General features: G+C 41.5%; 1 protein-coding gene across 4 annotated transcripts in view; it reads right to left on the reverse strand.

Moving 5' to 3' along the window:
- The window catches only part of AIG1 (androgen induced 1), a 537,675-nt gene that overhangs the window by 268,776 nt on the left and 255,305 nt on the right, over positions 1–13,594 (reverse strand). For 3 of the 4 annotated variants that reach the window (XR_012243927.1, XR_012243928.1, XM_073627423.1), the window contains exon 3: positions 6,970–7,071. Coding sequence is in view for 2 of the 4 variants with exons in the window: in XM_073627423.1 (XP_073483524.1) it covers positions 6,970–7,071 (102 nt within the window). In the remaining 2 variants the exon portion in view is untranslated. Of the gene's footprint in view, positions 1–5,220; positions 5,369–6,969; positions 7,072–13,594 lie in introns of those variants that run through there. The other variant, XM_073627424.1, reaches the window with a different exon arrangement.

The following is a 13,594-nucleotide window of genomic DNA, read 5'->3' on the forward strand; positions in this document are numbered from 1 at the left end:
TACCATAAGCTTGTATAAAAGAAATTGAGTTTTAACTGCAGAACCATAACAAAGTGTTCCATGTTTCCACACCCATATGGCACTGTTAAAGACATTCAGGGCGGAAAAATACCCTTTAGTGTATTTATGCTGTAGAACATTACATCCTAAAAAGAAATCTCTTACTAGTAGAGATAAACAAACCTACCCACCAAGGATTGTAATTCATGGTTTATTGGAAAGATTCATTGCTTTTTGATATTTATCTCCAATCTAACAGACAATCACCTGAACCAATATTTTATCCTTCTTTTTTTGTTTTTCTTTTCATTTTAAATGTAGAAGAAATTTATAAAAACTGTTGTTTACTTTTGCTTAAAGTAAAGCTAAAGGCAAAACTTTTTTTTGGATGGTGTGGAGAGGGATTAAACGTACCTGTTTTTTATTTCTGTCCCTTAAAGAGGAAGTAAACCCTGATGAGTTTACTAACTCTTTGTTTCCCTGCAAAGTTAAAGCACAATGGGCTACTATGCATCTCACTTACTTGACAAGGGAGCCTGCGATGCCATCGCTGTCCATTCTCCTACGAAGCATCCATCTTCTTTATGGGTATCGCGGCTCCGGCGCTGTGATTGGCTGGAGCCGCAATGACGTCACTCCCATGCATGCATGCTGGTGCCGCCACTAACAGCATGATCGCTGTTAGAGACGGCACGCTCAGTGCGCCTGCGTGCCGTTGTCTACGGTCCATGCGCCGTAGACATCGGTGCCTGTCTTTTGGAAATATCTCCTAAACCATGTTTATCATGATCACCCAGAGTGAAAGTAAAACATAACAACCCAAATTTTGGGTTGCCACCAGAACAAATCTTCCAACAATGGGGATACAAGTTCTGGTGACCCTGGGGACAACCAAGGATTTCCTCATTTTGGATGGATTTCCTTTCTCTTCTTTTTCTACTTTGCAATGGGAAAGGAAGTGAAGGGAAATCACCCAAACGGGAAACAAATAGCAAAAAAAAAAAATAAAAAAGACAGGGGTCCTTACTCTATCCAAAATCTAGTAAAAGTTTTGCTTTTAATTCAACTTTACCTCTATTTTTCTGATTTTTATTTTGTCATCTTTGGTCTCCCTTACAGTTGGTACTTTCTGTTAAAAATCCATCCTCGCATTTTGCATCTAAGAACATTTTTTAAAAATATTTCTGTCTTTTCATCAGCTGTAGCAGTTTACCTACATGATGGTGTTGATTATGCTGATAATTCTGACTACAAATGTAATGATTAGATCAAAATGTGAAATGTGACAACTGAACATATATGATTTTCTACCGATTTAAAAAAAAATGGTAATCCTATCAAAACTAAAAAATTGACAAATCGTTGTGGTACCAATACTATCAATGGTGCTAACCATCTACATTGTAGTAGGTTTAGATCTAAAGTTTAACTCCACTTTTTCTGTGAAAAAACAAGGCCCTCTGGGGGATCAATGTACATTGCAGGGATTTTAACAAACTTTGTTTGTCCTATCTGTTTCTGCAGAAAAAGCCATTTGCTTTTTGTGTCTTTTGGATACGGATTCTGAATGTAAGTGACTTTTTCATTATTATTCAGCTGCTTAATTTGCAGTGCTTTAATGAGGAGAGCTGCAAGTTCTGCATCCTTTTAGAAATGATTAACACTTTAGGAGCATCAACTTAAAAAAAAACAAAAAAAAAACAAAAAAAACATTTATTAGTTCCAAATGATGTCTAAAATCTGACTTGTATCTTAGTGCCAGCTTTTGGGGAACTTAGTCAGCCAATCAGACAAGCATATAAAGTAAAGGTAGTGCTGCGCTATGAACCTAAATACTGTGCGTAATAAAGTGCAAAGATGCTCAATAAAAGATATAGTTGAAAGAGGCAATGTTCAAAGGTCAAAATATATCCAATCCTAGGCAGTATAAAAACGTATCGCATGTAAAGAGGGATGCACGATAGTGTAGTATTTCCAAATGTTTATTGATAAAACAGTAAAAGTAAAATCAAGGTACTCACAATAAGAAGTATCAAACAGGCATATAACAAACGAGCTGCAAGCTCGCCCACGTCACTTCCGGTGCCTCATGTTCCCGCACGTGTTCGTCACTGTCACATGACTTCATCAGGGGAACTTATTCTTATTGTGAGTACCTTGATTTTACTTTTAATGTTTTGTCAAAAAACATTTGTAAATACTACACTATCGTGCATCCCTCTTTACATCCCCCATGCCCCATTGCGAGGTTCATTGGATGCGGACACACCAGGGACAATAGGAGGACTCTGATTCCAGACTAGAGACACACACCAGTAGAGCCGGATACGCCATATTGGGAGGCTGCCGAGAAACACATTGAGATATACCCACATGCTGTTACCTTACAGCGGTAAGGTAAGGGTACATCTATATGTTACTCTGCACAGGAACCAGGAAGTCACCTATCATCAGCACTTTATGCCAGTGGATTGTCACCAGCACCAGCACTTTGTCATTTTATGCTGACACTGCTAAATATACAGACACTTACCTACTTTGCACCTTATATGGACACTACTTATCTTTTTTTGTTTTCACCTATAAGAACATTTGTAGCATATACCTATATGAAGGAAACTTTTTTGTATGCTTTTAAATGCCGTTTAGGATTTTACCTAAGTCTTCAGGATTTATTGCAATTTTAGTGCACCTTCTTTTGAGCACTGTTTTTTCACTGCATTTTTTTCACTTCATTTGTACACCATATGGATATATTTTCTATCACTGCTCTATGAAGAATCATCTGAGTGTTTGATATACTTTTATTGTCTTATTGATACACTTTTATTGTTTTATCCGAAGAAATCGCAGGACATGCAATACGTTTTTATACTGCCTAGGATTGGATATATTTTGACCTTTGAACATTGCCTCTTTCAACTATATCTTTTATTGAGCACCTTTGCACTTTATTACGCACAGTATTTAGGTTCATAGCGCAGCACTACCTTCACTTTATATATTTTCTGGGTTCTGATATTTCCTTCAGTGTTGCAGCATATTGTTAAAAAACGCACACATTTGGTAGCGCGGGAATATCATTGTATTAACAATCACACAAGCAGAAAATTACATTTCTGTGGGCATTCTTTACACCAATTGTGTACAGAACACCTCCGAGTTGCCATATTGCATTCATTTGTACAGAAAATTACAGAGCTGCAGATTGAAAAGGAAAGGTAATTTTTAATAACATTCAAATACAATATGATTTTATATATATGCTATACATTTTTTTTCATTTGCTATATTAGGGTTACCCTTAAAGCTGGGTTTTAAAATCTGTCTTTTACTCTTTTCCTTCCAGTTTTTCTTATCCGCTGGTTAGTTAATAGAGCTGACACATACACTTTAATTGTAGATTATTTGTTGTATCAGGAAGTGCAAAATGAGCACACTAAAATGAACACTTTGTTTTTATTATGAGCAGAATCCATTGACAAAACAAGGGGAAAAAAAACAGATATTTCACTTTTAATAAAAAAATGTACTAAAACTTTTAACTGCAATTAATACCTGGTTTTCAACAAATTATGTAAAATAAATATACATTAAGCCTGTAGTAAACAGAAGATTGCTTTCTATGTACCCTGCTCACACCACAATGCCATGTGTCATGTGCATTTTTTTGATGTGCAGAAAGATTACTACAGATGTGTTTACACCATACACACACACACACACCAAAAAAAACTCATGAAAAAGCACACAGATTTCATGTGCATAGAATGGAAATGAATGCAAATGTGTACTGAGAGAGCATGTAAGCCACTGATGTTGACTTCTCTTCTGGCTAGCTGTCATGCTAACCCGATGGTGTTAATACTTTCTGAGTCATTGGAATAAACATGCAAGTCAAAAGTTCTCTCTGAGTTTCAAATCTGCTTGTTTGTTTTGGGTCAGTGAGTAAGACAGTACTCTGGACAGACACAACAAGACAATGGGTGAGTCTCAGCTGAAGGTCAGCTATTAAATGTTCTTGTGAGTTATCAATGATAACCACAAATACATGTGCAAATATTTGGTTGATCTTGACAAAATATCTGAAATCTGCCCTTTCACAAAATTACTTCTATCCTTGTAAGTGTTCAGTTTAGTTTCAGGAGTTAAAAGCTTAATCCATATTGAGCTGGCACAAGTAACGTAATATGTGATTGACTGCTTTGGGCGACTCTGGATTATTCTCCTTGCACTGTTGGCTGAATCAAATGTTGGATGTTATTCAACATTCTGTCTATGCTACAGGTTTTATGGTTTTGTTCTGCTCATTATTGCTTATTTATCAAATTACAGACTACTACCCTCTGATTAATGAAAGTGATTTTTATATCTGTTTAAGCACTTGAAAAATGTACATGTGCTATTAACAAAAAAATATCTATGTTATAAGCTTGTAAAGTGATATATCAATTCATGTTGTTTCAACACAGTATGCTACATATAGAAATATGCAATACCTAAGTTATAGCCTACCACTCAAAGTCAAAATATTATTTTTTTTGCATGACTGCATACCCAGAACTGCAACAGCAATAATATGAATCATGTAATTTCATACACTGTTCTTGTTAAAAGTAATGTTGGTGGATATCAAATACACAGCCAATGCATTTGGGGAAGCCTTGCATGATCTGCATACACTGTCAATGCAGTTAATGCAAGGCTTCCCCAGTCATTCCTAAGACCATGGTTGATGTCAGGGTCAGGAGGAGTAGCAGCTGCACTACCCTGGTAGGGATAGTGTTAGACACTTTAAGATGTATTGGAGGCGATTAGAAATATAAGACTTTTTTTCTGCGCAGTGGGGGTATGACTTTAAAAAAAGGTATGTGGGTACATTTACCTACGTAATTACCTTGCTGTGTATGGAATGGTGAGAGTGTCTCTCCAACAATTTTCTAAACATTGTTAGCACTATTACCAATATACTAAGTATATAACTAATTTAGATTTACATAGACTTTGGATAGGACTCAGTGGTAGGTCAAAACCCTCGTGGGTATAACATTTCACATTATGGATTTTTTTTTATAACCTTATGAAAAACATATTAGGCTACATTCACATGGCCGCACAAGCAGTGCCATCTTAAGAGCATTATAGGCCCCCGGGCAATACAGTACACTGGGGCCCTGTCTACACAATCACGCACGATTGCGCAAAGTTTGCACATTTTCTCTTTCTCCTCTGCAGCCTTTTTCCTCTTCTGTGCTCCACTCAAAACTCAAATTATGTTTCATTTCTGCTCTAAAGGTTATTTTCACCAACACGTAATAAAGTTTCTTTTTCTTCACCTTTCTTACACTTCCTTGAACTAGTGGCAACTCTAAGATTGATATATAAGGGGGAGACATAAGATATTACAGTCAAAACTTGGGGGGGCCCGGGCACTAATAACTTTCACCACTAAATCATACAACTAAAAAAAACTAAATAAATATATATAAATGTACACACTCACACTCTGGTGCTGCTGGTGCTGCCTGGTGGGTACTAATGCTGGCTTGGATACTGCTGGTGCTGATGGGTATTAATGCTGGTGTGTGTACTGCTGCCTGGCTCCTCTGAGATGCGGAAGTGTGACAGGAAGCTGCAGCATGCGGCTGCAGTAGAGAGCAGAGCCGATGCTTCCTGTATCTGTCACAGGCGGAGTGCATTTCATATCACTCCGCCTGTGAAGAGCCGGAACTACACAGAAAGCATTGGCTCCATTCTTCACAGTGGTAGCTGACTCACACTGCCCGCCACTGAGTCGCTGACTGATATCGGGACTGATCGTGTGGCACTCTGTGAGGGATCCGCACCGCACAGCACTGGCACAATGTGGCAGCGAACTTTGTGACATCTGAATGATGCTTGGCTGGGGTCGCTGGGCAGGTGGGGCCCCCCAGGCAATTGGGGCCCCCGGGCAACTGCCCAGCGTGCCCATGCGAAAAGACGGCCCTGCGCACAGGGGTGGCCAAGGGTGACTACAAGGGGGGGTGGGAGAATAAGTAGATTCTTGCAGGCAGTCCTGAACACTGCCTGCACAGAGAAGGGTTGATTTACTAAAACTGGAGAGTGTAAAATCTGGTGCAGCCCTGCATAGAAACCAATCAGCTTTCATTTTTTTTTGTCAAAGCTTTATTGAGCAAGCTGAAGTTAGAAGTTGATTGGCTACCATGCACAGCTGCACCAGATTTTGCACTCTCCAGTTTTGGTAGATCAAACCCACTGTGTGCGAACAGCAGCTGCTGCTGTTCACATATATCCACTCCTCATGGAGTCTCCAACTTACCTTGGGTGCATGCAATGTGCATCTGGGATCTGCATTTCTACAGAATTCTGGCTGTCATTGAACTCAGATAATTGGCCAGTGTGTATGTGGCCATAGCACAGAATATTGCTGTATCCAGAGGTGGCATTTAGTCTCCTTTGAATGTAGCAAACTATCTGCCCCTAGCCACCTGTGTAAATGCAGGCTTAGGGATAAACGTGGACTAATTAAGCGAAATATGGGGAAGGTATAGGTGATTAAGCTAAATATAGGGAAGATATAAATGGGAGCTATATAAAACAGGGTATATATTAGAATCTGGCTGTATAATCACTCTGCAATATCTTTTAGATATACCAAGGCCATGTAATGTGTGAACCTGCATGATCCTGCACTATTTAGTAGCTGACAAGAGACTGTACAATACAATTTTAAGATGTATAGTGAGCATAAGGAACCCACCTGTGTACTCAGCAAAAATACAGTCTGCAGACTCAACCAGACAGCCTCTGCACAAGACAAAGATATCTATACTGTTTGCATAACATGCATTGGCTGTTCTTTGAGGTCTTCTGTTTAACATGTATTCATTTCTTTGATTTTCAACCAACTTATTTTTTTATGGTACACTTGCTTACAGTGTTTTGTTCAAAAATACAATGAATGCTTACCATTCCATGATTTAGCCAGGGTGGTATGAAATTGTCCAGCAGCTTTGGATATACCAGTTCCCTGTCATATATATATAGGGTCCAGAACATCGTTACCACAAACTGAAAAAGAGATTAAAAAAAATAGGTAATTAAAATTACGGTTAGGATTAGTGCACAATAAATACACAATGATATGTAATTAATATCCTAAATTAAAAATGCACTTTAAATATATTTGTTCACCTCTCTGCATTGAAAATGATACAAAACACACACTGTTTAATGTACATTGTCCCTTCTATTTCTGTATATGGATGATGGCACTGTAGTAAAAAAACATCTACAGTAAGTACCTTTTTTCCTAATCGATATACAGCTGTCACATGACCCAGCTTTTTCCCAGCCTGTCTGCATGGACACATAAGCAGGAGGAGCTTCTGGTCCTCTGTTGCTGGTCAGATATTCAAAATAAAAACAAAAAAACAGCCTTTGGAATACAGAGTAAAATAAATAATTAATATCAATAAACTTTTTTTTGGCAATAACATGGTGTAGGCGGATTTCTGCCAGTCACAGGCTGTGTCACGCCCCTCCAGTCTGTGTCTTAGAATAAGAGGGAGGTGAAGTCTATATCAATCTACATGTAATATCCCACCTCCATTGTGTTTAACTGGTTAGTGAGTATGGAGCAGGAGGGAGGGAGTGGGCTGTCATTTACCACTGTGTATACGCCTACATGTGTAACTTTATAGTCACATGTGATAGGGAGGAAATGCTCATCATAGAAAATCAACGAAAAGTGAGCATGTGCCGAGCTGCTCTGCAAAATACCCAACTGCATTGGGGTCTTGGACAGAAGGTGGAGAACAGCAGGATCAACCAGGTTTTTTTTGCAGAATTCGGAAAATTAATCCCATAGTGAATGAGTGAGTATAAATAGCATGTAATACAACATTTATTGATCATTTTTAATGTTATGGATTTTGTTACACTTTAAGTGAAATATAGCCTAAAGATCTATAATTGGTATTTCTTATATCTACTGTATATATTATACACATATTTTAAATACAGAATAAAGAGAAGTAGTCACAGAGTAAATGTATAATGTAAAAATAAATATAGTGAACATTTTAAGTAAAATGCTGACAATGCTCAACCTAAAGTGACCCTTTGTGGGGCGTGGCCAGCGCGGCATGTGAGCAGACGCTTAGTTACAGAGCTCCCACAGTTACCCTGAATTGATCCGGTTCCCGGCGCTGATTCCTGCCTAAAAGTCACTCAACAGCCCTGGGAGAGTCCCTGCTACACTCGGCATACACTCCGGTTCATGCAGAGGGTATGATGACCCGAGGACAGAGGGGAGAGAACTCAAGGATGGATCCTCAAAATGGCGCCACTCTGCCATCAGCACAGAAGCGCGGCGCTGACAAAATGAAGGAGACACAGAGCAAACAACAGAAAAGCTCTAAAGATGGCTCCGCTGACCACCCCAAGGACATGAGGTACTATGCCCATAAATTAAATGAAAAATCTGGTCTCAGTGTGACTTTGCTATACAAAATGATCCTGATGAGGAGGAGGGTGAGAGAACACAGGGGGCAGGCGCCATGATGGCTCAAGAGGACATTAGCAGCGGTATAGCTGAGGAGCCTGAAGAATGTTAGGAGGAGGAGGGGGGTGAACAGCCCACACTTGCAGCCATTCTAAGAGCAGTGAATAAATGTACAGCCTCTGTTAATAACCTACAGGCACGTTTTGGGGGCCTGAAAGAGGAGGTTAGTCTCCTTAGACAGGACATTCAGAAGATCCGAGAGCGGACTACTGCAGCAGAAAGTAGAATAAGTGAAATAGAGGATAAACTTCCCCATATGATCAGAGAATCCCAAGCTACCACACGGTTAGCAAGAGCCACCGACACACGCGCTGAGGATTTTGAAAACCGTCTCAGACGCAATAATGTGCGCGTAGTGGGATTCCGTGAGAAAGCAGAGGGCCGTGATCCCACGCAATTTATAGAACAATGGATGACTGATGTGTTTGGCAAGGAAGCCTTTACCCACCTATATGCTGTGGAACGGGCACATAGAGTACCCACCAGACCCCTCCCACCTGGGCACCCCCCATGCCCGATCCTGGCTCGCCTTTTAAACTACCGGGACAGAGAGATCATTTTGAGGCTAGCCAGAGAGAAAAGGAATATCCAATATAATGGCACACGAATCTCCTTTTACCCCGATTTCTCGGCTGCTGTCCAGAAGAATCGCTCACGATTCACCGAAATTAAAAAACGCTTACAGAAGCTACAAGCCTCATATGCGATGTTGTATCCAGCGAAACTCAGAATTACCCTAAGGGGTCGAGTACACTTCTTTGAACACCCGGCTGAGGCCTCTGACTGGCTGGATGCCAACGAAAATGAATTTAGACAAGAACGGAGACCAGAAATGGAGCTTGATTGACATCATCTTTACCAGTACAGGACTCTTTCATATTTCTCCCTCGGACGGGGGCAGTGCTGGAAACGTATATTGATTTCTTTATAAAGCAATGCGAGCTCAGATGTAAGTTGAATCCTGATGTTGTGCAAGTCATTACCTATCAGGAACGTTATGCAGGTGATCCAGGACCCCCTTGATGGTCAGAGGGACCTGTTGTCCCATGAAGTTTTGTCACCTACTTTGACATGTTGGTGTCCTGGATTACAAAGAAAGTTGGCCCTTCTATGTGTTGAGCTTTTACAGGTGCATAACCCAGCTCAGAAGAGGCCCTTATGTTTGTTTCATGCACCGTTGTGCGCTTTGGGTTTTTTTTCTATCCAGATTTGCTCCGGAACTTTCAAGTTACCATGCGGGTGAAGGCACGGCTTTTTTTCTCTCCTTCAAGATACTTTCCCATTTACCGTCCTCCCTTGGGTGTGGTGCAGCAGCCCCCTTATCTCTTTTGTGTGGGAGTGGGAGGAGCAAGCAGTGGTTTACCTATGACAGCCATTTTTTGTTCACTCCAAGATGACGACAGTAACTGTGATCTCATGGAACATTAGAGGGTTACATGACCCCCTAAAAAGGATAATGATATCATCTTTGCTTCGGAAACGCCTCCCGGCTATTTGTGCCTTGCAAGAAACTCACCTTACCAAGAACTCGCTGTCTTGTATTGGTTATCGATGGGTGGGCAAGGCGTACCATTCCACCCATACCTCATACTCTCGTGGTGTGAGTGTGTTGGTACATAGTTCTATAGAATATGAGGAGCTGGGTTCCGAAATTGATGAAGAAGGGAGATATGTCTTTCTTTTGTGTAAATCGTCTACTCTTAAATGCATATTAGCCTTTATATATGTGCTTCCTCCGTATAATAACCAGGTGGTGAGAGCCCTGCTGGCATACCAAGTGAAACACCCTGAGGTTCCGCTGTATGCCTTCGGGGATTTTAATAACTACACTGATCAGTTGCTGGACAAACATCCACCAGTAGTGGGGGGGGCGGGGAGTGAACTGCACAGCCCTCAATAAGTTTATAGAAGAGGTGGGGTGGAAAGACCCTTGGAGAGCAGGGAATCCGGGGGTGCGCCAGTTCTCTTGTTTCTCCAAGAGCCACTCATCGCTATCAAGGATAGACCTGTGTTTATGCTCGGGAGTAGCTGACCGCTATATCTCGGAAGTGACATATGCTGTTAGAAGTGTATCTGATCATTCTCCGCTAATTGTGACCCTAGAGGTGCGTCCTCCTTCCACGATGGCAAAGGCTCCGTGGAAGATGAATGCATTTTGGTTGAATCTCTTCCCTTCCCATGAGCAAATAGAATCCCATATTACAGGATATTGGCGTATTCATGCCAGTGATGAAGCGTCTGCTTTGTCCTGGGAGGCCTTTAAGGCAGTTCTTCGGAACCTCTTCATCGCTGAAATTCAAGCAGTTAAAAGGAAAACACATGCTCAGAGGGAGGGAATAGAGCGCATGGCAGAAGAACTAGAGGGACAGTTTATTACGGATCCAACCCAAACTAACAAGGAATCGTGGCTTTCGGCGCAAGATGCGCTATATAAGGTCACGTCATCCACAACTGAGAGAAAGAGGTTTTTTCATAAAACAGCATATTATGAGGAGGGGGAGCACACTGGTCGCCTGCTAGCATTTATTGCCCACTCTCATCAGACCTCTCCCTCAATTGGAGCATTACGCTCCCACCGGGGAGGGCTAACCAATGGCCCAGACCAGATTTTGGCAGAACTAGTGATATTTTACTCCTCTCTGTACCAATCTAAACAAACATACTCATTGGACTCTCTCACTGAGTACTTAGATGAAGTCCAGCTGCCCAGCCTCTCAGCGGCATCCCGGGCTGAGCTGGACAACCCTTTAACTATTAATGAATTGCAGATGGCGACCAGTCTGTTCCCAAGGCTCCGGGAGACGATGGGCTCCCTATTGAAGTTTACAAACAGTATAGGGAACGTATACTTCCACACCTGCTAAAGGTATTTAATGCAGCAAAACAGAGTGGTGACCTCCCCCAGTCGATGACCAGAGCAAGCATAGTCCTGATATTAAAACCCAATAAAGATCCACTCGATCTGGGACTCGTATCGACCGATCTCGCTTTTACAAACTGATGTGAAGATTCTCGCCAAGGTGTTGGCGTTGCGTCTGAACAAAGTCATATCTACCATAATACATTCAGACCAATCCGGGTTTATGCCCCAGAAATTGACTGCGATAAATTTGCGCAGACTTTTTCTCAATATTCAATCCCAGTCGGACAATAGGGGAGACAGAGCCTTGCTGTCGCTGGATGCCCATAAGGCGTTTGATAGCGTCGAATGGGACTATCTATGGGCAGTGATGAGGAAATTTGGGATTGGGGACGGATATATCAAATGGGTACAACTACTCTATTCTTCCCCGGTGGCAACTATTAGGGAGGGGGGACGGATCTCCACACCCTTTAATCTATACAGAGGTACGAGACAGGGTTGCCCCCTGTCTCCCCTCTTGTTTGCTTTGGCGATAGAACCTTTAGCATCTATGATACGTAGCAACCCCGTAATACAGGGGTTTCGGTATGGAGATGTTCAGGAGAAGGTTATCATGTATGCTGATGACACCATGCTGCTTCTCGGAGATACATCAGCGTCACTGTCAGAAGCAATGAATTTTATTGGCCGGTTTCGGACAGTACTCGGGTCTAGTTATTAATTGGACCAAGTCCTCCCTGCTACTGCTGGACCGTGAACCACCTCCTTCCCAAAAGAGTATGCTGGACATCCCGGTATCGACATCCCTTAAGTACTTAGGCATACAAGTCACTCCCCGCGTGTTAGATTATGTTAACTTAAACCTAACTCCTCTTATTAATCGTTGTCGTGATCGAGTTAAAGTCTGGAGCAAATTGAAATTAACACAAGTAGGTAGGATCAATCTAATAAAGATGATCCTTATGCCTCAGCTACTATATGTGCTCCACAACTCCCCAATGGTCATTACCTTGAAAAAGTTCAGACTCTTTCGGTCATTTATATGGTTATCAAAACCTCCTAGAATTAAACTTGAGCAACTACAGCGCCCCAAGGACGAAGGCGGCCTGGCGCTACCTAGTCCTTGGGTATATTACCTGGCTGCCCAGCTACAGCACATTACTAGAGTTCTGCGGCCTAAACAGGAAATAGAACTGAATTTTCGAGACTCCTCGGCCCAGCTACTTCGCTTCACATCCAAGTGTGAAGCCTTAGACGGGTTAGAGGCGCTGCAATATAATAAATCCAACAAACTTTTCCCAACTTATGCTCTTATGCAAAAGATTTGGAATAAGGTCAGAATGCTACAGGGAGTGCAAGGATACACTAAATATAGCCCAATTTGGGAGAATAATCATTACACGGAAATAGCGAAAATACCATATGGAGTAAAATGGAAGCAATATGGGATATCACACATGATACACATATTCAGAGATGGCAAGCTGAGATCCTTTTCGGAGCTCAGGGAGGCCTTCCAGTTACCGGCTTCCATGAATTTCTATTACTAACAACTTAAACATGCGATAGATACCCAGAGAGGTGCAGATATTTGGACTCTAGAACTCACACCTGTCTTTAATTTCCTTTTTGAAATAACTACATATAAAGGGTTCATATCGAACTGCTATGCTATGGTCCTGAAGTTGGTTCTGAGGGACTCACCATTGAAAGCTATGACTAAATGGGAACAGGATGTTGGCACATTCGAGGAGGAACAGTGGGAGGAGGCCCTGCAGGCGGTCCCCCTGTGTTCATTAAACGCTGCTCAAAAACTATCCCAGCTTTATATACTCTCTAGAGTACATTATACACCTGCTAAACTAGTCCGTATGGGGGTTGGCACAGATCCCACATGTACGAGATGTTGTAGAGACCACAGAGATCTTATTCATCTCCTTTGGAGATGCCCCAAACTTCACCTGTATTGGAAGACTGTCCTGGACACTATCAATATGGTCTTCCAGGTACAGATACCATTAGATCCCAAACCATGCCTGCTGGGGATAATAGATGACCTATTGACAGGAGATATCCTTAAGCAAGCTATTAGCAGAGCTTTGTTTCAAGCGCGTATGCTAATTCTTAGACATTGGAAATCTGAAAACCCCCCTACACTGCAGGAA

Source organism: Aquarana catesbeiana, linkage group LG04 (assembly GCF_042186555.1).
Source record: "Aquarana catesbeiana isolate 2022-GZ linkage group LG04, ASM4218655v1, whole genome shotgun sequence".
NCBI lineage: Eukaryota > Metazoa > Chordata > Amphibia > Anura > Ranidae > Aquarana > Aquarana catesbeiana.